Raw genomic sequence first — 27,458 nt, forward strand, 5'->3', positions numbered from 1 at the left:
GATGTCAATATTGTGTACAATATTTGGTGTTGTCATGACTGAATAAAAAAAAAAAAAAAAAAAAAAAAAAAAAAAAAAAAAAACATTAGAGCCCTCTAGACATGAAATAGCACCCCTATAGTCACCTTTACACTCCTACTACCCAATATTGGAGACATAATATGAGAAAATGAGACATAAAAAACCTTTTCATGTGCTTTTAAATATGTTTTTTTTAAATATTAGAGCCCTCCAGACATGAAATAACACCCCTATAGTCACATTTACACTCCTACTACCCAATATTGGAGACATAATATGATAAAATAGACATAAAAAACCTTTTCATGTGCTTTTAAATATGTTTTTTTTTTAATATTAGAGCCCTCCAGACATGACATAACACCCCTATAGTCACCTTTACACTCCTGCTACCCAATATTGAAGACATAATAGGAGAAAATAAGACATAAAAAAAACTTTTTATGTGCTTTTAAATATATTTTTTTAAATATTAGAGCCCTCCAGACATGAAATAGCACCCCTATAGTCACCTTTACACTCCTACTACCCAATATTGGAGACATAATACGAGAAAATAGACATAAAAACCTTTTTATGTGCTTTTAAATGTTTTTTTTAATATTAGAGCCCTCCAGACATGAAATAACACCCCTATAGTCAAATTTACACTCCTGCTACCCAATATTGGAGACGTAATAGGAGAAAAAAAGACATAAAAAACCTTTTTACGTGCTTTTAAATATGGTTTTTTAATATTAGAGCCCTCCAGACATGAAATAACACCCCTATAGTCACCTTTACACTCCTACTACCCAATATTGGAGACATAATATGAGAAAATAAGACATAAAAAAAACTTTTTACGTCCTTCTAAATACAGTTTTTAACATTAGAGTCTTCTAGAAATGAAATAACACCCCTATAGTCACATTTACACTCCTACTACCCACCCAATATTGGAGACATAATCAGAGTAAGTAAGACATAAAAAACTTTTTACGTCCTTCTAAGTATGGTTTTTAACATTAGAGCCCTCTTGACATGAAATAACACCCCTATAGTCACCATTATAGTAGACATAAGGATTAGACCAGGGGTGTCCAAACTTTTTCCGGCGAGGGCCACTTCATCCCTCCTTTATAGAGGTTAATTAGCTCCATAATTAATTGTCTCATACTTTTTTAATCTTGTAATCAAGTTAAATTAGATTAATCATGGGGGGGGGGGGGGGGTCAAGAAATAATTTATTACATTTTCAATTTAACAAAAATATCAAGACAGCTTTGAAAATTAGCTTTGAAAAAGTATTTTTCTGCCAAAATGAAAATGATCAGCAAACATCCATTCGGAATGATGGGTTAGTTCTGAAGCCAAACCCAGTAAAATCCTAGTAAAATCCCAGTAAAATCCTAGTAAAATCCCAGTAAAATCCTAGTAAAATCCCAGTAAAATCCCAGTAAAATCCCAGTAAAATCCCAGTAAAATCCCAGTAAAATCCTAGTAAAATCCCAGTAAAATCCCAGTAAAATCCTAGTAAAATCCCAGAAAAACTCAAATCTCACAAATCCATTCTTGCTCAATAGAACAGCCCTCATCGTTCAAGAGTCCAGCATCAGTGAATTCTTTTCCCAGGATCTCACCACAGTCCTGCAGGTTCAGGTTGTTGGGTTGCCCGGATTGCCAGTGCCTGGAAAGAAACGCATCACCTTATGACATCGAACCAAACCTGGAGGAATTGTTGTTCTCTCAGCAAGTTTCTGAACTTACGCGTTGGTGACAGGAGTCCCGTCCACCCACATCCAGGTCCCCTCCTTCGCACTGTCAGTCATTCCAATCCAGAACTGGCCTTTCCCCACTAAATTCCCTACGAATGTCTGTTTGGATGAAGCGGAATCAAACATCAAACATGGCCGAAAGGCCTACAGAGGTACAACATATCTACACTCTACTTTTCAAGGACCTCCCATGACAGTTGGAGCTAAAACCAATGAGTTCTCGTGCTGGTACAGTTCTTCATGGTAGACCCACATCCTTGAATGTTCCCAGGGTGGTTTTCAGCTGAATGTGAAGCTTCTAGCATGAGACTCAGCACCTCAGCAAATCCGAGGCCATGGTTCCCGGTCGGAAAACGGTGGTTTACGCTCTCCGGGTCGGGGACCGAGGTTTTGCCCTAAACGGGCGAGTTCTAGTATCTCAGGGTCTTGTTCAGTGTGACATTGGCAGGAAGGATCTGCAGTAATGCGGTTGTTGTACCGGACCGCCATGGTGAACCGGAATTTCCCGGTCAGTCTATGGTCCCAAACTCACCTATGGTCACCTATGTCGCTCCCTCATAGTGGAACTGGAGGGAGGTACTGGAGACCAAGTGGTCTAGCCATCCCTACTATCCCCATAGTGGAACTGGAGGGAGGTATCCAAGACCAAGTGGTCTAGTTATCCCTACTATCCCCATAGTGGAATTGGAGGGAGGTACCGGAGACCAAGTGGTCTAGTTATCGCAGCCATCCCTACTATCCCCATAGTGGAACTGGAGGGAGGTACTGGAGACCAAGTGATCTAGCCATCCCGACTATGCCCATAGTGGAACTGGAGGGAGGTACCGGAGACCAAGTGGTCTAGTTATCGCGGCCATCCCTACTATCCCCATAGTGGAACTAGAGGGAGGTACCGGAGACCATCCCTACTATCCCCATAGTGGAACTGGAGGGAGGTACCGGAGACCAAGTGGTCCGGCCATCCCTAGTATCCCCATAGTGGAACTGGAGGGAGGTACCGGAGACCAAGTGGTCCGGCCATCCCTAGTATCCCCATAGTGGAACTGGAGGGAGGTACCGGAGACCAAGTGGTCTAGCCATCCCTACTATCCCCATAGTGGAACTGGAGGGAGGTACCGGAGACCAAGTGGTCCGGCCATCCCTACTATCCCCATAGTGGAACTGGAGGGAGGTACCGGAGACCAAGTGGTCCGGCCATCCCTACTATCCCCATAGTGGAACTGGAGGGAGGTACCGGAGACCAAGTGGTTTAGCCATCCCTACTATCCCCATAGTGGAACTGGAGGGAGGTACTGGAGACCAAGTGGTCCAGCCATCCCTACTATCCCCATAGTGGAACTGGAGGGAGGTACCAGAGACCAAGTGGTCTGGCCATCCCTACTATCCCCACAGTGGAACTGGAGGGAGGTACCGGAGACCAAGTGGTCTAGTTATCGCGGCCATCCCTACTATCCCCATAGTGGAACTGGAGGGAGGTACCGGAGACCAAGTGATCTAGCCATCCCGACTATCCCCATAGTGGAACTGGAGGGAGGTACCGGAGACCAAGTGATCTAGCCATCCCGACTATCCCCATAGTGGAACTGGAGGGAGGTACCGGAGACCAAGTGATCTAGCCATCCCGACTATCCCCATAGTGGAACTGGAGGGAGGTACCGGAGACCAAGTGGTCTAGTTATCGCGGCCATCCCTACTATCCCCATAGTGGAACTGGAGGGAGGTACCGGAGACCAAGTGATCTAGCCATCCCTACTATCCCCATAGTGGAACTGGAGGGAGGTACCGGAGACCAAGTGATCTAGCCATCCCGACTATCCCCATAGTGGAACTGGAGGGAGGTACCGGCGACCAAGTGGTCCGGCCATCCCTAGTATCCCAATAGTGGAACTGGAGGGAGGTACCGGAGACCAAGTGGTCTAGCCATCCCTACTATCCCCATAGTGGAACTGGAGGGAGGTACCGGAGACCAAGTGGTCTAGCCATCCCTACTATCCCCATAGTGGAACTGGAGGGAGGTACTGGAGACCAAGTGGTTTAGCCATCCCTACTGAGACTGCTGCCCTCGCAACCTGAACTCGAAAAAACAGAAGATGGATGAATGGAAGTATTTTTGGTAGACAGACCACTAAAGTAGATTTAGACTTTTAGACTTAGACTCCAGGTACGGTTTTTACCATCTCACCTGTTCTTCCCTGCTGTTTAGGACAACCAGGTCTCCTCCATTGCGGATGCAGTCTTGTCTACCTTCATTCCATTTCTTCTTTGTTGTAGAAACGTAGTAGCAGTTGGTGCCAAACTTCTTCCATCCGCTCCGACAAACCAAGACTACAAAAAACGACCACAGACGAACTTCCGTTAAAAACCGTTGGTATCTTCAGGAAGTGATTCCAGACTCTGCTGTACTTTTACCGTTCAGTTTGGACGTCATCTTCTGGATGCTGGTCTGCATCTCCTGCCGTTCGGTCAGCAGGCTGCTCTGATTTCGTTGTAACATGTCGTTTTTGAGGCGCATCGCGTTGTAGTTGGCTTCCAGTTGGGCGTATTGGCTTTGCTGCAACTTCTTCACGAGCTCACACAACCGTTCACTGGTCTTCAACTGGTCCGTGCAATTCCGTTCCATTCTCTTTTTGTCGGACTCTAACATGTTGTAGTTGATCTGTAGCAGGTCTCTCTCGTTCTTGACGTTGTTGAAGCGGGACCTGAAGTCATCTCTCTCAGCGGTCAAAGTGGTTTTACTGGTTTTGAGGAGGTCTTTCTCCTTAACGAGGGAGTCGTAACTGGACTGTAACTGGTCTTTGGTCTTTCTCAGTGAAGAGTAATCACGTTGTAATCGGTCGTTCTCGTTTTTGAGATTGTTGAAGCGGGACTTGAAGTCATCTCTTTCAGCTGCGGCAGCGGTTTTTCCGGTTTGAAGGATCTCCTTCTCCTGAACCAGGGAATCGTAGCTCGCTTGTAACTGGTCTTTGGTCTTTCTCAGTGAAGAGTAATCGCGTTGTAAGCGGTCGTTCTCGTTTTTGAGGTTGTCGAAACCGGACCTGAGGTCATCTCTCTCGGCGGTCAAAGTGGTTTTACTGGTTTGAAGGAGGTCTTTCTCCTTAACGAGTGAGTCGTAACTGGACTGTAACTGGTCTTTGGTCTTTCTCAGTGAAGAGTAATCAAGTTGTAAGCGGTCTTTTTCGTTTTTGAGGTTGTCGAAGCGGGACTTGAAGTCATCTCTCTCAGCAGCCAAAGTGGTTTTACTGGTTTGAAGGAGGTCTTTCTCCTTAACGAGGGAGTCGTAACTGGACTGTAACTGGTCTTTGGTCTTTCTCAGTGAAGAGTAATCAAGTTGTAAACGGTCTTTCTCGTTTTTGAGGTTGTCAAAGCCGGACCTTAGGTCATCTTTCTCGGCGGCCAAAGTGGTTTTACTGGTCTGAAGGAGGTCTTTCTCCTTAACGAGAGAATCGTACCTGGCCTGCAATTGGCTAATCTGCGTTTGTAACGCATCGTGTTCCGTGGTTAGTCGGCTTTGCAGCCCTTTGACATCGGCTTTCAACTCATCCCTTTCCGTGGTCAAAGCCTTCTTGCTGCTGAGGAGTTCATCTCGGTTCTTCACCAGAGAATCATAGCTGGTCTTCAGCTGGTTTTGGTCCTTTGTGAGGTTACTCAAACTGGTTTCAAGGTGGTTTTTCTCTGTAGTTAGGGCAGAAATGACTTTGTTTTTGGTCTGGAGATTCTCCTGAGTCAGAGGGTCTGAGATAGCCTGGTCTTCGGAAGCCAAGTAGGGCAATAGCTCATCTGTGAAACGGAGAAAATGATAAAAACGATATTTCCACGTTCTGCTTATGATTACAGTTGATTGAAATCAGGAAGTCCAGAACGTACAGTGGAGAAATTGTCCGACGTTCCCAGCCAGCAGGATCGCACACAACAAACCGAGACACAAAGTCGCACGTCTGCACGATTTCTTCTGTCTTTGAAAATTCACTACCAAAAAACAAAAATATGTGTTTTATTTCAAAAGAACAAATATGAAAAGAAATCAAATTTCGAGTGATGGAGTTCATATTTGCCATTATTATCGGTGAAAGGTTCCATTGGAGACGTTCAGTTAATGCTAATATTTTTAGCTCAATGCTTTTATTAAATCAATTACACACACAAAACCTGCTGATGATGGCCAATTAATAAATAACTAATTAGCAAATATTATTTTCATATTTTGTAGCAATGATGTTCACAGTCAACACACGTTTTTATACATAAATATGAAAACAGAACAAAAGTGTAATATAAGATTATATGATTATATGATTATATATTTATAAAAGTGAAAAAAATCCCTTGTTAATTCCACTCCATTACAATTTGTAAGTAATGTATATCAATTAATAAATCAACGCTTTTTCGTTTCTATTATTAATTTTAAAAAATATATAAATATATAATATAAATAAATAAAAATATATTAATAATGTTTATATTTTAATAATATATATATATATATATATATATATATATATATATATATATATATATAAGTATATTTTTGTATTTTGTGGCCTAAATTATGCACTTTTGTAATATAAGATTATATGATTATATATTTATGAAAGTGAAAATAAAAAATCCCTCGTTAATTCCACTCTATTACAATTTTTAAGTAATATATATTAATTAATAAATCAACGCTTTTTTGTTCCTATTATTAATTAAAAAAATATATAATTAAATAAATAAATAAATAAAAATATATATTAATAATATATATATTTTAATAATATATATATATATATATATATATATATATATATATATATATATATATATATATATATATATATATATATATATATATATATATATATATATATATATATTTGTATTTGTGGCCTAAATTATGCACTTTTGTAATATAAGATTATATGATTATATATTTATGAAAATGAAAAAAAAATCCCTCGTTAATTCCACTCTATTACAATTTGTAAGTAATATATATTAATTAATAAATCAACGCTTTTTGCTATTAATTTTTAAAAATATATAAATGTATAATATAAATATAAAAAATATAAAATATATATATTAATAATGTATATATTTTAATAATATATATAAGTATATTTTTGTATTTTGTGGCCTAAATGATGCATTTTTTTATGATAAAAATGTCTAAATGAATTCAAATACAAAAATATAAAGCATTCAGAAGAAACATTCAAAGGGTTGGGATGATGTGTAGTATTCTGCACCGGCCACCAGGTGTCAGTAATGTTACATTGATGAGACAATAGCCACCACAGGAAGTAATATACAGAACAGGAAGTAAAACAAGAATAACTACAAGGAACTTATGGCTTAAGTCTTATATGTTTTAATTATCTTCTGTCTACTTTATGAGTTAATAGGAGAGTAAAAGTGACTGTGGGGGTGTTATTTTATGTCTAGAGGGCTCTAATAATGTTAATGCCTATTTAGTACATTGTAAGAAGTTTCCATATTCTCTCATAATGCTCTCTAATTTCTAGAAATTCACTTATCACGGTCTGGAACCAGTTACTGTAATATAATATTTAATATTTATAATATTTAAAATATTTTTAAAATGCATTCAAGCCAGTTGGACGTGTGTACCTTGAGTTACGAGTCCTTCCATCGTGAGGTTCTTACTTAAGTACGGGCCGTCGTCCACTTCCATTGTGTCCATTTTTTTCATCCACTAGTTTTCTTTTGGTTCGTTCCAAAGTGACACTTGGAGGCAAAGCACAAAAAAATGCAAAAAGTTGGTGTTATAAGTCTAAATATGACAATAAAGCTGTAATATTATGAGAAGATAATGTACAAGAAGAAAGTTGAAATAGCTGGAAAAATATATAATTTTGAAATATAAAGCTATCTACACTATCTACATGTATATATATAGTGTGTGAGTGTATATATACTAGTTATATATACTGTATATAGGTAAAAAAGTTATATTATTATGAAAAGAAAATTTATGAAGATTATTTGTGAATAAAGTTGAAATATTAAAAAAAAAAAAATCAGACATAGAAAAAAAAACCCACTAATTTTACCGGAATAAATTCGACAATAATTTACACAAAAAAGGTTTCACAAGAATAAAAAGGCACATTGAGTTGAAATATTACAGAAAAATAAAAATAAAGTTGTAATTTTTTTTTTTGATTAGGTTGGGGAAAAAAATTTTTCTTTAATTTTAAAAAGAAAATTTCCCAAGATTATTAATGAAGTTGAAATAGTTAGAAATGATATCTTTTTATAAACAGAACTAGAAAAAATTGGTTAATAAAGTTATATTATTATGAAAAAAAATCATGAAGATTATTTGTGAATAAAGTTTAAATAAAAAAAATAAAAAAAATAATAAAAAAAATAAAAAAAACAATAACAGCAGATATTGATAAATTTTACCAGAATAAATTAAAAAAAATTTAGACAAAAAAGGTTTTACAAGAATAAAAAGGCACATTGAGTTGAAATATTACAGAAAAAATAAAAATAAAGTTGTATTTTTTATTTTTAAATTAAAAAAGTTAAAAAGTTTTTCTTTAATTTTGAAAATAAAATTTCCCAAGATTATTAATGAAGTTTAAATAGTTAGAAATTATATAGAACTAGAAAAAATCGGTAAATAAAGTTATATTATTATGAAAAGAAAATTCATGAAGATTATTTGTGAATAAAGTTTAAATAAAAAATAATAAAAAAACAATAACAGCAGATATTGAAAAATTTTACCAGAATACATTTAAAAAAAATAGACAAAAAAGGTTTTACAAGAATAAAAAGGCAAATTGAGTTGAAAACAGAACTAGAAAAAATAAAAATAAAGTTGTATTTTTTTTTTTTAATTTGGTTGGGGAAAAAAGTTTTTCTTTAATTTTGAAAATAAAATTTCCCAAGATTATTAATGAAGTTGAAATAGTTAGAAATTATATCTTTTTAAAAACAGAAAACATATGTAAATAAAGTTATATTATTATGAAAAGAAAATTCATGAATATTATTTGTGAATAAAGTTGAAATAAAAAAAAAAAATAATAAAAAAATAACAGCAGATATTGAAAAATTTTACCAGAATAAATTAAAAATATTTAGACAAAAATTGTTTTACAAGAATAAAAAGGCACATTGAGTTGAAATATTACAGAAAAAAAAATAAAGTTGTAATTTTTTTTTAAATTAGGTTGGGGGAAAAAAAGTTGTTTTTTTTTATTTTGAAAATAAAATTTCCTAAGATTATTAATGAAGTTGAAATAGTTAGAAATGATATATTTTTTAAAAACAGAACTAGAAAAAATAGCTGTGATTTCAGATTTCAGAATAAAGTGAACGTTTTATGAGGGAAAAAATAAATATTCCAACAAGAAAAAAAGTTTCAGTTGCGTAGAGTTGAATTATAAAGGACTACATACATTACTTTTTGGAAAATTATGTTGCGTAAAAAGTTATAATTTGGGAATAAAGTCATAAGATTTGAAATATTTGAAAACATAAACAGCAGAGGTTGAGTAAATGTAATAGTTTTTAATAAACATAATATCTGGTTCTTGTATTGTATCTTAAATTTGATGACATAATCCATCATCAAATGCTCAGTAAATCGAAGAGTCAAATAACGAGTAAAGAGTCGTCGTAACGGAATTGTGAAGCCATCAGTAAATAAGTCGGTCTTACCGCTTCGTTTGCATGAAAATTCCGTGAAGTGACACCATGACTTCTTTCATGTTGTTGTATTTATTGCAAAGAACAGGAAGTCAGCTGAGCTCTGATTGGCAGCGTCCACATTCCCACCGTATAATACTTCCAGGATTGATTTCTTAAAATGCAAACAACTGAAGTTCAATGCCACTTTAGAGAAGTTCGACACTTTCTGTATCAACTTCGATAAGCCGAGGTGGGAAAAAAAAAAAAAAAAAAACCTTTGGGTGCAAACTGAAGCCTTCATCCAAGCTTTCACTTCCTGTTTTCTCCTCCCGTACTTGAAAGTGCAAATGCTGTCCTTTCAAACAGAAAGCGTCCGAAATATGCTGTGGGATCACTTCCTGTAAAAGAAGAACCTCTCAGTGTCTTTCGGTGCCACATGTTTATTCCCATAAAATTATGACTTTTTTTCCTTCTTTTTTAAAAATTTTATTCTCATAAAATTACACTTTTTTTATTTCTTCATTTTTTTTACCCCCCAACTATTTCAAACTTTTTTCTTTTATTCTCCAGAATATGATTTTATTCCCTAGGTATTTTTACTTTATTGAAGTAACCTAATTTTCCAAAATATTATTACTTTATTATGTGTTTTTTCAACTGTATGCTACTACCCTTGTGTTGTTTTTCATCATAATTAAAATTAAATTAAAATTAAAATTTATTTAAAACCTTAAAATTGTTACTATTTCTCACAATGATTTTTTTTCTCATGATATTTTGACTTGTAAAATTACTACAATTTTGACTTTTTTTGATTGCAGCTTTTTTGTATATATTTTTAAACATTATTGTAAAATTAGTGCTGATTTTTTTTATTTTATTTTTATTTTTTTGCAGTTTTTTTTTTAGTTTTCTGATATATTTTTTTTTTTTTCAGAATGGGTCACCCGAAAAAAAATAAAAAACAGTTGTGGATTGCAAATGGCAAAGGTATTTTTATTTTATTTTATTCAAGTAATATAACATTTTCAGCAACCTAATTTTCCAAAATATTTTAACTTTATTATTTGTTTTTTCTGAAAATGTTATTTTAAAAAAATATTTTTTTGTATTTTATTTAATATCTTCAACTGTATGCTACTACCCTTATGTTGTTTTTCATCATAATGTAACAATATTAAAATTGTTACTATTTCTCACAATGACTTTTTTTCTCATGATATTTTGACTTGTAAAATTACTACAATTTTGACTTTTTTTATTAAAGCTTTTTTGTATATATTTTTTTAAACATTATTGTAAAATGAGTGCTGATTTTTCGCTTTTTTTTTTTGCAGTTTTTTGTTTTTTTTTTAGTTTTCTTATGAAATTATTTTTTTTCAGAATGGGCCACCCCAAAAAAAAAAAATCCAAAAATTCAATTTCTCTTAGTCATCAACTGAATTACATTGGATGAATTATTAAAAACATTTATTTAATCTTCAATTAAAAAAAAAACAAAATGAAGAAAATGATTCTTTTCTTCAACCAAGATTGGCACGCATCCCTTCACAGCACGATGGTTCGATCCAGACCACTCAATTCTCACAAATCCAGTTCTTAGAAAGAGCACAGCTCTCATCGTTCCAGACTCCAGAAATACTGAACACTTTTTTCTGGACTTCCCCACAATCCTGGTTCCGGAAGTCGTTGGGTTGCCCGGACTGCCAGTACCTGTTATAAAACACCTCATGTTACGACATCGGTACAAACTGAACGTGAATTGTTGTTCTTAACTTACGCCGTGGTGACAGGAGTCCCGTCCACCCACGTCCAAGTCCCCTCGGTCACGCTGTCCGTCAGTCCAATCCACGCATGTTGGTTATTTCCCACTAGACCCGTAACGAATATCTGTTGGTGTGGACCAGAATCGTGCGTCAGACATCCAAGACGGTTTTGTTTGCAGGGGGTCTAAGACCTATGGGTTTTCCTAGTCCAGTTTAGAACGGTAGACCCACATCCGGTTGAAACACTTCAAACACACACATATAAATAATAATACAAAAAGCTGGACTGCTACGGTTTCATCTTGGTCTAGGACAGGGGTGGGCAAACTTTTTGACTTGCGGGCCGCATTAATTTAACAAAATTGACGGGGGGGATTATGTAGTATTTTACACGTAACAGTCCATTTTTACACCTATATTTTTACACGTATTTTACATGTAAAAGTGTCATGCAATCTGCTATATGTGCACTTTGAAATCATTTATTTGATGTAAAGTGTGTTTCTCAATGTATTATTATTATTATTATTATTATTATTATTATTATTATTATTATTATTATTATTATTATTATTATTATTATTATTATTATTATTATTAGTTATAGTAATGTTATTATATTATTATTATTGTTATTTTGTTAATAATAATAATATTACTACCATTATTATATTAATATTATTAACAACAATATTAATATAATAGCATTATTATCATTATTGACAACAACATTATTATTATTATTGTTATTATTGGCATTACTATTATTGTGCTTGTGCTCCTTTTTCCAGGAGTATTTTGTAATATTACTACCATTATTATATTAATATTATTGACAACAATATTAATATAATAGTAGTATTATCATTATTGACAACATTAGTATTATTATTATTCTTATTCTTATTATTATTATTATTATTACTATTATTACTATTATTACTATTATTACTATTATTGTGCTTGTGCTCCTTTTTCCAGGAGTATTTTGTAATATTACTACCATTATTATATTAATATTATTAACAATATTAATATAATAGTAGTATTATCATCATTATTGACAACATTATTATTATTATTATTATTATTATTATTATTATTATTATTATTATTATTATTATTATTATTATTATTATTATTATTATTATTATTATTATTATTATTATTATTATTATTGTGCTTGTGCTTGTGCTCCTTTTTCCAGGAGTATGATGTAAACAACAGACCACATCAAATACCCAAATTGATAAAGCAGCTACCTCAACCATCAAAAAGTTGGCCCAAGCCATGATGCCAGGTTATGTGTTGAGTTTAAATGAAATACTTTGGAAAAAAAAACAGGCGGGCCATATTGAAACACTTGGCGGGCCGGATGTGGCCCCCGGGCCGTAGTTTGCCCACCCCTGGTCTAGGACATGATGGAAGCCTCAGGATCCTGTGACCAGTGCGGGTTATTTGCTGGTCGTAATACAAGAAAGAGTTCTAACAGGATGGCCAATGATTTCGTAGCAAACTCTTTCAAACTCTGATGCTGAATAAGCGTGTCCGGTTCTGAAGATGTAGCGAATAAAACCATGAAATGAATCAAAAAAAAGTCATTTTATTCTCAATAAAACCGTCATAGAAGGTCAGCAAGACGTTTTTGTTCACTCGAAAAGAACTCAGACGGGTACTGTCTCGGTTTGTGTGTCTAAAACAGGGGTCTCAAACATGCGTCCCGCGGGCCAAATGTGGCACGCAGGACACTAGTTTGAGGCCCCCACCTTGATATGAAAGTTTAATGTTTGATATGGATGCCGTATGGTACCATGTACCCAGAAAAAAAAAATATTACGTTTGATTAATGTTCATGTTAAAGGTTAAATAACTGTTAATAGTTATCCTCCCTATCCGTGTGGAAGTGGTAAGTTTTTGGCGATTTAAGTTTAAAGGAAATAACTTGAAGGCTACAGTTTAGTTCGCTAGCTCTATAGTTTGCGAGTTAGCATGTGTTTCGAGACCCTGCAGTTGCGCAATATGTTGTAAATAAAAAAAAGTATAAATGTGACTATAGTCGTGTTTTGTCATGTCTACAGGGCTCTAATAATGCTTTGTTCATTTTAATCTGAAAAAAATAATTTGTCTACCCAGCAACTATATGTGGTTTCTTAAGTTTTTATTATTTGCTGTTTTTTTATTATTATTATATTTATTTATTACTGATTGATTGATTTTTTTTAATTCTTTATTTATTTATTTTTCATCTTATTTTGTGTAGAAAAGTAAAAATTAAGATATTTGAGAACAGTGGAATGTTTTATCAGAGCTTTTATTGTAGAAAATTTTATTTTTTTTTGTTTTTAATAAATGCGTTTTTTTTTTTTTTGTTTTTTTTTGGAAAACCTGATGGACGAACACAATTTCTGTAAAAAAAAAAAAAAAACACTACTGACCAATTAAAATGGAGGTCTATTTTCTACCAGGAATCCGAAGCCACATTGTCCGGCTCATCCCAATGGATCCTGAGGCATTCCCATAGGCTGTGTTCGAAACCGAATTGGTCCGAACGTTTGGTATTTGGACAAATAAACGGTCACTTTCTCGCCTGATTTGTTAAAAATCGGGTAGGAGCGCAATGCATTGTGGGTTATTATGTAGTACACTGTACTGTAAACGCCTTACATACTGTCTGATGGATTGCAGTATGCAGTATCCAGTATGGATAGCATGGGCATGGAAGTACATAGTAGTTAGTATGCGGTTTCGAACACAGCCAAAGTCTCCTGGGTCTTTCCTGAGACCTCCGACCAGTCGGACGTGAACTGAACACCACCCAAGAAAACGTCTGGGAGCCATCTTGAATAGATGCTATCACTATGGGTTTTTTTTGTATGATAAAAATAAGGGGTTGTTTTTTTTGTTGCTAACTTCGGCTAGCTTAAATTTTGCCAAATTCGTCCGAATAAAATAGTAAACGGTTGGTATTTGGACGAATAAATGGCAAACTCGGGATCTAAACGGCTACTTTCTCGCCTGATTTTTAAAAAATCGGGTAGACGCGCAATGCATTGTGGGTTGTCCTGTAGTACGTAGTACGTAAACGCAGTATGCAGTATGGATAGTATGGGTATGAAGTACGTAGTACTTAGTATGCGGTTTCTAACACATTCAAAGTCTCTGCAGCATCTCCTGGGTCTTTCCTGAGACCTCCTACCAGTCGGACGTGAACTGAAAACCTCCCAAGAAAACATCTGGGCGCCATCTTGACCAGATACCCAAACCACCAGCAGAGAGTTCCTCCTGGAACTTCTCATCTTATCTCGAAGGGAAGTTCTAACCACCTTATGGCAAATACTCATTTCGGCTATTTGTACTCATGATCTTGTCCTTTCAGTCGCTACCCGAAGTTCCTGACCATCGGCGAGGGAAGGAACCGCAACGGACTGTTGCAGGGTCCGCATCACTGCAGGCGCCGCACCATCGTGACCAAGACCCCGAGGTTCTTCAACTCCTCTTGGACGTACTGATTCTTCAACCTCGTCCAAGAACCGATGCATTGCGAGTTGAAGTTCACGACTCGATGAAGTCAGCAGGACCACATCCGGCAGGTTGCCGCACCGAAACCACTGAGGTCGGTATCCGACTCATGATCCTTCACGTACAGTTATTGCCATCCTGTGGCGTTACTACGAACCAAACAAGAATCCCGAATCCCGAATATTTTTGAACGTCTCACCTGTTCTTCCCAGCTGTTTATGATCACCAGATCTGTTCCCTTCCGGATGCAATCTTTCCTGCTTTCTTTCCAGTTCTTAGTAGTTTTTGAGATGTAGTAGCAACTGGTTCCAAACTTCCTCCAGCCATTTTGACAACGCATGCCTACAGAAATCGAACACATAATTATACGACTAATAAAACACGATTGGTGTTCTCACGGAACGTAAAGGTTTTTTCATTGACTCCAGTATCTGCCGTACCCTTACCGTTCAGTTTGGTCGTCATCTTGCGGATGTTCGTCTGCAGTTCATAGTGTTCCGTTAGCAGGCTGCTGTGATTGTTCCGTAACTCCTCGTATCCGAGTTGCATCGCGTTGGAATTGGCTTGCATTTGTGTGTATCGGGTTTCGAGCATCATGATCCGGGTCCGAGACAAACGTTCAATGGTCTCTAACTGGTCTGAGTAATTCCGTTCCATTTGTCTTTTGTCAACCTCTAACTGGGTGTAGTTGATCTGTAGCAGGTCTTTGTCGTTTTTCAGCTGACTGAAGCGAAACCTGAAGTCATCTCTCTCGGTAGCCATAGCGGTTTTACTGGTTTGAAGCAGGTCTTTTTCAGTAACGAGGGAGTCGTAACTAGACTGTAACTGGTCCTTGGTCTTTCTCAGTGAAGAGTAATCGCGTTGTAAGCGGTTGTTCTCGTTTTTGAGGTTGTCGAAGCCGGACCTGAGGTCATCTCTCTCAGCGGCCAAAGCGGTTTTACTGGTTTGAAGGAGGTCTTTCTCAGTAACGAGGGAGTCGTAACTGGACTGTAACTGGTCTTTGGTCTTTCTCAGCGAAGAGTAATCGCGTTGTAATCGGTCGTTCTCGTTTTTGAGATTGTTGAAGCGGGACTTGAAGTCATTTCTTTCTGCAGTCAAAGTGGTTTTACTGGTTTGAAGGAGGTCTTTCTCCTTAATGATTGAGTCGTAACTGGACTGTAACTGGTCCTTGGTCTTTCTCAGTGAAGAGTAATCAAGTTGTAAACGGTCTTTCTCGTTTTTGAGGTTGTCGAAGCCGGACCTAAAGTCATCTCTCTCAGCGGCCAAAGTGGCTTTACTGGTTTGGAGGAGGTCTTTCTCCTTAGCCAGGGAGTCGTAACTGGACTGTAACTGGTCTTGGGTCTTTCTCAGTGAAGAGTAATTGTGTTGTAAGCGGTCATTCTCGTTTTTTAGGTTGTCGAAGCGGGACTTGAAGTCATCTCTTTCTGCAGCCAAAGCGGTTTTGCCGGTTCGAAGGATCTCCTTCTCCTGAACCAGGGAATCGTAGCTGGCTTGTAACTGGTCTTTCTCGCTTCTCAGGGAAGAGACATGGCTTTGTAAACGGTCTTTCTCGTTTTTGAGGTTTTCGAAGCCGGACCTGAGGTCATCTCTCTCAGCGGCCAAAGTGGTTTTACTGGTTTGAAGGAGGTCTTTTTCCTTAACGAGGGAGTCGTAACTGGACTGTAACTGGTCCTTGGTCTTTCTCAGTGAAGAGTAATCACGTTGTAATCGGTCGTTCTCGTTTTTGAGATTGTTGAAGCGAGACTTGAAGTCATCTCTTTCTGCAGTCAAAGTGGTTTTACTGGTTTGAAGGAGGTCTTTCTCCTTAACGAGAGAATCGTACCTGGCCTGCAATTGGCCGTGGTCTGCCCTTAGCATGCTAATCTGCGTTTGTAACGCATCGTGTTCCGTGTTTAGTCGGCTGTGGTTGCTTAGCAGTCCTTTGACATCGGCTTTCAACTCATCCCTTTCCGTGGTCAAAGCCTTCTTGCTGCTGAGGAGTTCATCTCGGTTCTTCACCAGAGAATCATAGCTGGTCTTCAGCTGGTCTTGGTCCTTTGTTAGATTATTCAACCTAGCCTCCAACTGGTTTCGTTCTGTATAAAAAACTTGGTTTGTAGTCTGGAGATTCTCCTGAGTCAGACGGTCTGAGATAGCCTGGTCTTCGGAAGCCAAGTAGGGCAATAGCTCATCTGTGAAACGGAGAAAATGATGAAAACATTTCCACGTTCTGCTTATGATTACAGTTGATTGAAATCAGGAAGTCCAGAACGTACAGTGGAGAAATTGTCCGACGTTCCCAGCCAGCAGGATCGCACACAGCAAACCGAGACACAAAGTCGCACGTCTGCACGATTTCTTCTGTCTTTGAAAATTCACTACATTGGAAGGAAATATCGGCAAAGCAAAAACCGGACTGCAGTCAAGCATGTTGGCGGTAACCTGCACAAGTGCTGCTAACATTGGGGAGCTGCGGTTCATCGAGGGGAAAGATGAATTTCCAACATTTACTGTGATATTGTGACGCTGACACTGGGCGGCAGTCAAGCATGGTGGTGATAATGCACACGAGTGCTGCCAACACTAGGGAGCTGCGGTTCATAGAAAACCTCAATTATCACACAAAGTGACTTAGTTTGTGAATCAAGTCAAGCATGGCAGAGGGTGCATGCACGAGTGCTACCAACACTAGGGAGCTGCGGTTCATAGAAAACCTGAATTATAACGCAAAGTGAGTTCGATTGTGAATCAAGTCGAGCAAGGCAGAAGGTGCATGCACGAGTGCTACCAACACTAGGGAGCTGTGGTTCATAGAAAACCTGAATTATAACACGAAGTGACTTAGATTGTGAATCAAGTCAAGCATAGCAGAGGGTGCATGCACGAGTGCTACCAACATTAGGGAGCTGCGGTTCATAGAAAACCTTAATTATAGCACAAAGTGAGTTAGATTGTGAATCAAGTCAAGCAAGGCAGAAGGTGCATGCACGAGTGCTACCAACATTAGGGAGCTGCGGTTCATAGAAAACCTTAATTATAGCACAAAGTGAGTTAGATTGTGAATCAAGTCAAGCAAGGCAGAAGGTGCATGCACGAGTGCTACCAACATTAGGGAGCTGCGGTTCATAGAAAACCTTAATTATAGCACAAAGTGAGTTAGATTGTGAATCAAGTCAAGCATGGCAGTGGGCGCATGCACGAGTGCTACCAACACTAGGAAGCTGCGGTTCACAGAAAACCTGAATTATAACACAAAGTGAGTTAGATTGTGAATCAAATCAAGCAAGGCAGAAGGTGCATGCACGAGTGCTACCAACATTAGGGAGCTGAGGTTCATAGAACACCTGAATTATAACACAAAGTGAGTTCAATTTTGAATCAAGTCAAGCATGGCAGTGGGCACATGCACGAGTGCTACCATCACTAGGAAGCTGCGGTTCATAGAAAACCTGAATTATAACACAAAGTGAGTTAGATTGTGAATCAAGTCAAGCATGGCAGTGGGCGCATGCACGAGTGCTACCAACACTAGGGAGTTCTATAAAATGCAAATATTATGAACAATATATAAACGTTTTATGTCGTGAATGTGTTCGTCGACAATAATAAACAAGACGTGTTTCATAAATAAACAAAACAATGTAAATAAGACATAATTAACATAATACTTCCCAAGTTAAATTATTTTATGAATGCATACAAGCCAAGATAATGATGATATGATGATATACTAATATTGCTATGTGATGTTTATAATTAATGTCATGCTCTATAATCAAAATAATTACTTACACTGAAATAAAACATTAAAAGCCAGAATTAAGAAATAATATTATAGCTATATAATATAACATAATATTATAATAATATTATAATATTATATATTTAAGCATTTACCTTGGGTGAGCGATCCATCCATTGGGAAGTTCTTACTTAAATATCCGTCGTCCATTTCCATGACATCCATTTTTCATCCAATTGGTTTTGGTTTTATTTGTTCAGGTGGGAGACACTTACAAAAAGAAAAGTTGAAATTGTTTTAAAAACTCAGCATAAATGTATTATATATATTATATATATATTATTATTATTATTAGATAAATCAGTAAAGTCAAAATATTCAGAAAAAAAAGTCCTGCTCTAATGAAAAAAAAGCAATTTTATCATAACAAAAATAATGTCATTTTAGGAACACAAAGTTAAAATATTGGTTGGCCAATAAAAAATGGTAAAAGTTGGCCAAAACTTGTACTTTTTTGAGGATACAGTCAAAATATTATGGGAATAAATTCTCATATAAAGAAAGTATCATATCTGCATGTGTTGCTTTACAAAATACAAAAATGGTAAAGTTGCATCATTTTTTTTGCTGGAAAAATTTTGGGAATTGAATTGGGAGCCTATCCCAGCTGTCTCTAGGCGAGAGGCGGGGTACACCCTGGACCGGTGGCCAGCCAATCACAGGGCACATATAGACAAACAACCATTCACACTCACATTCATACCTATGGACAATTTGGAGTCGCTAATTAACCTAGCATGTTTTTGGAACATGCAAACTCCACACAAACATGGCCGAGGGTGGGATTGAACTCGGGTCTCCTAGCTGTGAAGCCTGTGCGCTAACCACCCGTCCGCTGTTCAGTATATTTTTCATCAAAATAGTAGTCATGCCAAAATGTTGTGTTGCTGCTGGATGTTCATAGTATCTGAGTGATACTGTTGTGGGGGGTGCTGGAGCCTATCCCAGCTGTCTTCGGGGTACGAGAGGCGGGGTACATACTGGACTGGTGGCCAGCCAGCCAATCACAGGGCACATATAGACAAACAACCATTCACACTCACATTCATACCTATGGACAATTTGGAGTCGCTAATTAACCTAGCATGTTTTTTGGAATGTGGGAGGAAAGCGGAGTACCCGGAGAAAAACTCACACATGCAAACTCCACAGTGATGAAACCAGGTTCAAACCCAGGTCTTCCCGATCTTGTGACTGTTTAGCCTGTTTAGCCTATATGCTAACCATCGTCTTACATAATGCTGTACATGACATACGGTAAATGTCATGAATCAGTTTTGAGAAAATTCTAAGAAAAGACTTTCATTTCCAAAATCTTGTACCAAAATTGTCACGCAACTAGCAAAAAAAAAAGCTCTTACCTCCGGAAACTTTGAGACTTTCTGTGGATGCATGAAAATTCCATGAAGTGACGGTATGACTTCCTTTATGTTGTTCCATTTAGCACAGGAAACAGGATGTTAGCTGAGCTCTGATTGGTTATGAATATCTATATTCAAACTCCATACTGACATTTGGGTTTTTGTTTTTGTTGCCTTGAACTTTAGAGAAGTTCTCCACTTTCCATTTCCTTTATCTGCTCATTGAAGCCTTCATCCAGGCTTTCTCTTCCTGTTTTCTCCTCTGGTTGCATGAAGGATGGATGCAAAAGTGCAAACGCCGTCCTTTCACACAGAAAACATCGGAAGCGGGTATTCGTGGAGTCGAAACCTTTTCCTGTATCAGAATAACCTCTGAGTGACCTTTGATGCCCTCTGACTCGAGAACTTGTCAGCTGATTCCCATCATTCCCACCATCTCATGACCTTTAAGAAATGAGACCAGATTCATTTTCACTTTCACTTCAGACGCATTTATCTTGCTACTCAATTTGTGTTAGCATTCACATTTTCCCCTCAATGAATTGTTGGAAGCACTCGTGTACACTCCCACCGCCATGCTTGACTTGATTCACAATCTAAATCACTTTGTGTTATAATTTAGGTTTTCTCTGAACCGCAGCTCCCTAGTGTCGGTAGCACTCGTGCATGCGCTCTCCGCCATGCTTGACTTGATTCACAATCTAACTCACTTTGTGTTATAATTAAGGTTTTCTGTGAACCGCAGCTCCCTAGTGTTGGTAGCACTCGTGCATACACTCTCCGCCATGCTTGACTTGAATCACAATCTAACTCACTTTGTGTTACAATTCAGGTTTTGTATGATCCGCAGCTCCCTAGTGTTGGTAGCACTCGTGCATGCACCCACTGCCATACTTGACTTGATTCACAATCTAAATCACTTTGTGTTATAATTTAGGTTTTCTCTGAACCGCAGCTCCCCAGTGTTGGTAGCACTCGTGCATGTGCCCACTGCCATGATTGACTTTATTCACAATCTAAATCACTTTGTGTTATAATTCAGGTTTTCTATGAACCGCAGCTCCCTAGTGTTGGTAGCACTCATGCATTCGCCCACTGCCATGCTTGACTTGATTCACAATCTAACTCACTTTGTATTATAATTCAGGTTTTCTATCAACCGCAGCTCCCTAGTGTTGGTAGCACTCGTGCATGCATCCACTGCCATGCTTGACTTGATTCACAATCTAACTCACTTTGTGTTATAATTAATTGTTTTTAGGAACCGCAGCTCCCTAGTGTTGGCAGCACTCGTGCATGCGCTCTCCGCCATGCTTGACTTGCTTTACAATCTAACTCACTTTGTGTTAGAATTCAGGTTTTCTATCAACCGCAGCTCCCTAGTGTTGGTAGCACTTGTGCATGCGCCCACCGCCATGCTTGTCTTGATTCCCAATCTAACTCACATTGTGTTTTAATTCAGCTTTTCTATGAACCGCAGCTCCCTAGTGTTGGCAGCACTCGTGTGCATTATCACCACCATGCTTGACTGCCGCCCAGTGTCTGCGTCACAATATCACAGTAAATGTTGGAAATTCATCTTTGCCCTCGATGAACCGCAGCTCCCCAATGTTAGCAGCACTTGTGCAGGTTACCGCCAACATGCTTGACTGCAGTCCGGTTTTTGCTTTGCAAAGTCATAGTACATGTTGGAATTAAACTTTGTCTATGAAAGATGTCTATGGAAGGTGCATGATTCATGATGCAAATCATGAATCCTGCCCCCACAGACTTTATTGTCCTCAGGAGAGCTCAGGTGTACTCGGCTCCCACGTAACTCGAACCCAGCCAAATGTGTTAAGTGGTTTTTTTTGCATAATCCTGTTAAGGAACAAACCAACACGGATGAAAACGAGTAGAATTTCAAAAATAATAGAAGTCTGCTGAAACGATGATTTGTGGGCTGGGAAAAAAACGGTCGACTCCATAAATGAAAGTGCTGACGTGGAACCTGAGATGGAAGCAGGGAACGCTGGGAGATGACAGAACAATACGCTTTTATGACCCCCCGGGGGGGAGGAGTTTGGAGGTGGTGGGTGGGTGGGGGGGGGGGGGGGTGGGGGGGGGTTAGGATCACGACCCCCGGCGGATAGTCTTTTGATGAACATGTGACTCAGCCGTTCTGCTGCAGGGACCCGCACACGCGTTGTTTAACGCATTCCTGCATCACAGACAGAGGCTTGCTTTGATTGACACCCGTGATTGGTGATTGACAGGTACAGGCCCGGTCTTAACGCCTTCACCTGTGAGAAGGAAGCTAATCTGCGAGCTAACAATGCGGCCTCTATTTCCTCTTTTGTGTAAAGCAGAAAGCACGTGTGGGTGGCATCGCTAAACTTGGGCGGGGGGGGGGGGGGTTGACTTAGTTCCCAAGGTGACCTCGGTGAGGCCTGGAGGAGATGAAACGCTAATCTCTCGCTCATCACCGTTCTTCTCCAGGCTGTGTGATCATGCTTGTAAACTCTTCTCCTTTAATCATCTGCTGAAACACCGACGGTGACCAATGCGGCTTCTTTTGTGAGTCACTCCTGAAAAAGAACTCTTCTGGCTGACAGCCTGGAGACTCCCATTAACGACGGCCCTGAACTGGACTAATGGAGCATTCATATGCCAGAGTGAGAAAACGCATACAAAACATCCACCGAGGTCATTTTATTCAAGCGGCTAAACAATTAGCATTGTGACGAATGGGACTCGATTAGATGAAGAAATCAAGAAACCAAAAAAAAAGGTTCAGGTTTTGTATGAACCGCAACTCCCTAGTGTTAGTAGCACTCGTGCATGCTCTCTCCGCCATGATTGACTTGATTCACAATCTAACTCACATTGTGTTATAATTCAGGTTTTCTATGAACCGCAGCTTCCTAGTGTTGGTAGCACTCGTGCATGTGCCCACTGCCATGCTTGACTTGATTCACAATCTAACTCGCTTTGTGTTATAATTCAGGTTTTGTATGAACCGCAGCTCCCTAGTGTTGGTAGCACTCGTGCATGCTTGACTTGATTCACAATCTAACTCACTTTGTGTTATAATTCAGGTTTTGTATGAACCGCAGCTCCCTAGTGTTGGTAGCACTCGTGCATGCTCTCTCCGCTATGCTTGACTTGATTCACAATCTAACTCACATTGTGTTAGAATTCAGATTTTGTATGAACCACAGCTCCCTAGTGTTGGTAGCACTCGTGCATATGCTCTCCGCCATGCTTGACTTGATTCACAATCTAACTCACTTTGTGTTATAATTCAGGTTTTGTATGAACCGCAGCTCCCTAGTGTTGGTAGCACTCGTGCATGCTTGACTTGCTTCACAATCTAACTCACTTTGTGTTAGAATTCAGGTTTTGTATGAATCACAGCTCCCTAGTGTTGGTAGCACTCGTGCATGCACTCTCCGCCATGCTTGGCTTGAATCACAATCTAACTCACATTGTGTTAGAATTCAGGTTTTCTATGAACCCCAGCTTCCTAGTGTTGGTAGCACTCGTGCATGTGCCCACTGCCGTGTTTGACTTGATTCACAATCTAACTCACATTGTGTTAGAATTCAGGTTTTCTATGAACCGCAGCTCCCTAAAGTTGGTAGCACTCGTGCATGCGCCCACTGCTATGCTTGACTTGAATCACCATCTAACTCACATTGTGTTAGAATTCAGGTTTTGAATGAACCACAGCTCCCTAGCGTTGGTAGCACTCGTGCATGCGCCCACTGCTATGCTTGACTTGAATCACAATCTAACTCACATTGTGTTATAGTTCAGGTTTTGAATGAACCGCAGCTCCCTAGCGTTGGTAGCACTCGTGCATGCGCCCACTGCCATGCTTGACTTGATTCACAATCTAACTCGCATTGTGTTAGAATTCAGGTTTTATATCAACCACAGCTCCCTAGTGTTGGTAGCACTCGTGCATACACTCTCCGCCATGCTTGACTTGATTCACAATCTAACTCGCATTGTGTTATAATTCAGGTTTTGTATGAACCGCAGCTCCCTAGTGTTGGTTGAAATACGTGTTCATGTTTCACGTAAGGACTGAGAATGATGGGCAAAATTCCCCCCAAAAAGTCTCAGTTCCCCTTTAAGAGTTGCACAGGCACGCCAAGTACTCATGGAGGATCTCCGTCAAAGTCTGGCCTAACCAGTTTGATCAATGGACTGAATGACAAAGGGTAGTTTTGACAACCCCCCCCCCCCCCCCCCCAAACAGGCTTCTGTTAGCGATCCCTCCACTAACAGAGGAATTATCCAGCATGATGTACGATGGCGGCGCCAACAGTCATCCATGAGCGATGTAAGGTTTTATTACATTGCCATAGAACACCTGAAACACGGTTGTAAACTTGCTAAATCCTGGCTGTCGTAATACGTTGTGGTGTCTGGAAGTGCTGACAGAACACGTTCTCAGTCAAACGTGGGGACCAATCAGGAATAGAAGAAAGAAACATAGTCCAAAGTGCAAAACGATCCCTGGTCCAGATGATACTGTTGATGCTGTGTGAGCCAAGGCGTGATGGAGCAGATCTGTAGGGATACCCAATACCGACATTTATCCCAAAGAATGCAACAGCGATAAAAGTGGATTTACGGCCTGTTATGGATGCTGGCGCTCCGAGCCACACACACACACACGGTTGAAACTTAATTTGCTTTTCATTGTTAATGCATGAACTCTTTTTTAATCTCGACGTCAGATCAATGCACAGAGTAAAGGTGGGAATGACTTTTGGGCAGGATAAGACGTTTTTCATACTGGTAACTAATACCATCCTTCATCTTTAGGGGGCGCCAGATTGGCCACTAAACAGAACGGAACATCACATGTTTCCAAATACTAGCAGTGTTCCAGTGACTTTCTCTCAACTGGCCTGGGAATGCCATCCCAGGATCCACTGGGACAAGCCGGACCAAGTACCTTCCCCTTTTACCCTACCTCGCATAACAGGAAGAAAATGGATGGATGGATATTCCTATCTAACTCACATTGTGTTAGAATTCAGGTTTTCATGTGAACCGCAGCTCCCTAGTGTTGGTAGCACTCGTGCATGCGCAGTCCGCCATGCTTGACTTGATTCACAATCTAACTCGCTTTGTGTTAGAATTCAGGTTTTGTGTGAACTGCAGCTCCCTGGTGTTGGTAGCACTCGTGCATGCGCCCACCGCCATGCTTGACTTGATTCACAATCTAACTCATTTTGTGTTAGAATTCAGGTTTTGCATAAACCGCAGATCCCTAGTGTTGGCAGCACTCGTGCATGCGCCCTCCGCCATGCTTGACTTGATTCACAATCTAACTCACATTGTGTTAGAATTCAGTTTTTCTATGAACCGCAGCTCCCTAGTGTTGGTAGCACTCGTGCATGTGCCCTCCCCCATACTTGACTTGGTTCACAATCTAACTCACTTTGTGTTAGAATTCAGGTTTTGCATAAACCGCAGATCCCTAGTGTTGGCAGCACTCGTGCATGCGCCCTCCGCCATGCTTGACTTGATTCACAATCTAACTCACATTGTGTTAGAATTCAGTTTTTCTATGAACCGCAGCTCCCTAGTGTTGGTAGCACTCGTGCATGTGCCCTCCCCCATACTTGACTTGGTTCACAATCTAACTCACTTTGTGTTAGAATTCAGGTTTTCTATGAACCGCATCTCCCGAGTGTTGTAGCACTCGTGCATGTGCCCACTGCCAAGCTTGACTTGATTCACAATCTAACTCACATTGTGTTAGAATTCAGGTGTTCTATGAACCGCAGCTCCCTAGTGTTGGTAGCACTCGTGCATGTGCCCTTCGCCGTGCTTGACTTGATTCACAATCTAACTCACATTGTGTTATAATTCAGGTTTTCTATGAACCGCAGCCCCCTAGTGTTGGTAGCACTCGTGCATGCGCCCACTGCCATGCTTGACTTGATTCACAATCTAACTCACTTTGTGTTAGAATTCAGGTTTTGTATGAACCGCAGCTCCCTAGTGTTGGTAGCACTCGTGCATGCGGCCACTGCTATGCTTGACTTGATTTACAATCTAACTCGCTTTGTGTTAGAATTCAGGTTTTCTATGAACCGCAGCTCCCGTGAAGCTCCCGTGAAGCTCCCGTGAACTGGTGGGCGTATATGCTAGCTAGGAGTGAGTAAGAGACTAATTTTTAAAAAAGCTGATCGTTCATATTCGGGGACCTTTAACCAGAAGATGCTGTCTCCTTCCATGTTAAATTCCAGCTCCAACAATCCTGACATGAGCTTCATACTTGCACAGCATGCTGCACAGATTAGTCTGGGGGGCAAAACCTGCATGAGAGCACAGCGCTAGCCCAACGGACGTGGCTGTCGGAGCTTATAATGTGATGGACGTTTAGCCACAAAGCCAGCATGTTGAACGTGATGTCACCAGTGGAGCAGTTTGAGTCCTCAAGTGTGAGCGCAGCTTCTGATTCACGCTTGAAAAGAAACCCTTCAGGCGCTCCGCGCTTGATACCTCTCATGATATTGAGTTTTTTACTTACTTAATGGCGCGCCTCAGGGCTCCAACTTAGCATTCATGATATGTGATCTCCGGATTGAGGGACTTCCAATCATGAGGGTTTGCTTTTGCCCCGCAGTCATGGAGTCGTCTTGGAGACATATTTCACGGACCGGCGCTTCACAGCTATTATCTTTGACAAACGTGACACGGATCCTCAGGTAATGGCAGAACCGGAGGACGCTGCGTTAAAGTGATGGCTTAATGTGAAGGAAAAGATTTACACACAATCGCCTCAGACGTTGTTCAATTCCAAACATCGCCAAATGGCGAACGTTGGAACAACACGGTATAATCATGTTCCCAGTTCCACATGTCCGAAAGGAGTAGGAAGAAGCAAAGCTTATTAAATCCTACCCCTCCATCTGGTACTTTTACAATCAGTAACTGTTACATTTGTTCACTTCCTGCTTTCCTAATCTAATTTTTTAATTTTAATTTTAATTTTAATTTTAATTTTAATTTTAATTTTAATTTTAATTTTAATTTTAATTTTAATTTTAATTTTAATTTTAATTTTAATTTTAATTTTAATAATTTTAATTAAAATAATTTTAATTAAAATAATTTTAATAATAATAATAATAATTTAATTAAATTAAAAAGTTATTGATGACAGGACCAACAGTATGGATTCCAACATAAAGTGTGAATGGTACGTCACCTGAGCCAAGCTAACAGCTAACAGCTAGCATTGATTTTACTGAGCCTTTAGCATAACCGTGTCCGGAAGCTTCCACTGTTTTGCTCCTCCGGCCAACAAACCCCCCCCAAAAAATTCCAGGAAGAATTATGATATCTAAAGTAGACAAGACGATCATTCTGCTCGATCTGCTCCTTTTTTGTCCTCTGGTCAAAAAACACACCTTCTAATTCTTTTGAGCAATATAATACATATTAAAACACCACATATTATTAATATAATGTTTTACTTTATCAGAAGACTAACTTAAGACAAAAACACTACCAGATACAAATCATAACCGTACATTATACGTCGCTGTTAGGCCGGTATCACATGAGTGACATTTAAAGTGATACAACA

At 39.0% G+C, this 27,458-nt stretch overlaps 2 protein-coding genes across 2 annotated transcripts; both read right to left on the reverse strand.

Moving 5' to 3' along the window:
- Nucleotides 1-659: 659 nt before the first annotated feature.
- Nucleotides 660-9,619, reverse strand: LOC131105675 (C-type lectin domain family 4 member M-like). The gene is made up of 7 exons (XM_058054057.1): nucleotides 9,462-9,619; nucleotides 7,395-7,511; nucleotides 5,643-5,744; nucleotides 4,188-5,555; nucleotides 3,961-4,103; nucleotides 1,771-1,877; nucleotides 660-1,690 (listed from the first exon to the last, which is right to left on the reverse strand). The coding sequence occupies exons 2-7, from the start codon at nucleotides 7,474-7,476 to the stop codon at nucleotides 1,555-1,557; spliced, it is 1,938 nt and encodes a 645-aa protein (XP_057910040.1). The 5' UTR covers nucleotides 7,477-7,511; nucleotides 9,462-9,619; the 3' UTR covers nucleotides 660-1,554.
- Nucleotides 9,620-10,851: 1,232 nt separating this feature from the next.
- On the reverse strand, nucleotides 10,852-19,892 carry LOC131105669 (C-type lectin domain family 4 member F-like). The gene is made up of 7 exons (XM_058054045.1): nucleotides 19,859-19,892; nucleotides 18,593-18,707; nucleotides 16,972-17,073; nucleotides 15,163-16,887; nucleotides 14,916-15,058; nucleotides 11,212-11,321; nucleotides 10,852-11,144 (listed from the first exon to the last, which is right to left on the reverse strand). Exons 2-7 carry the CDS (start codon nucleotides 18,660-18,662, stop codon nucleotides 11,009-11,011), a joined length of 2,286 nt encoding a protein of 761 aa, XP_057910028.1. The 5' UTR covers nucleotides 18,663-18,707; nucleotides 19,859-19,892; the 3' UTR covers nucleotides 10,852-11,008.
- Between the last annotated feature and the right edge of the window lie 7,566 nt (nucleotides 19,893-27,458).

The sequence above is a fragment of the Doryrhamphus excisus genome, chromosome 2, assembly GCF_030265055.1.
Source record: "Doryrhamphus excisus isolate RoL2022-K1 chromosome 2, RoL_Dexc_1.0, whole genome shotgun sequence".
NCBI lineage: Eukaryota > Metazoa > Chordata > Actinopteri > Syngnathiformes > Syngnathidae > Doryrhamphus > Doryrhamphus excisus.

Bases quoted from the DNA above. Each gene is read 5' to 3' on its own strand.
- LOC131105669 (XM_058054045.1), bottom strand. From the start codon at position 18,662: ATGGATGTCATGGAAATGGACGACGGATATTTAAGTAAGAACTTCCCA. The intron at 17,074-18,592 runs GTAAATGCTTAA...CTTCCAATGTAG, and splicing joins GGATGGATCGCTCACCCAAG to TGAATTTTCAAAGACAGAAG. The intron at 15,059-15,162 runs GTAAGGGTACGG...CGATTTCTGTAG, and splicing joins GATGACGACCAAACTGAACG to GCATGCGTTGTCAAAATGGC.
- LOC131105675 (XM_058054057.1), bottom strand. From the start codon at position 7,476: ATGAAAAAAATGGACACAATGGAAGTGGACGACGGCCCGTACTTAAGT. The intron at 4,104-4,187 runs GTAAAAGTACAG...CGTTTTTTGTAG, and splicing joins GATGACGTCCAAACTGAACG to TCTTGGTTTGTCGGAGCGGA. The intron at 1,691-1,770 runs GTAAGTTCAGAA...GTTTCTTTCCAG, and splicing joins GGGACTCCTGTCACCAACGC to GCACTGGCAATCCGGGCAAC.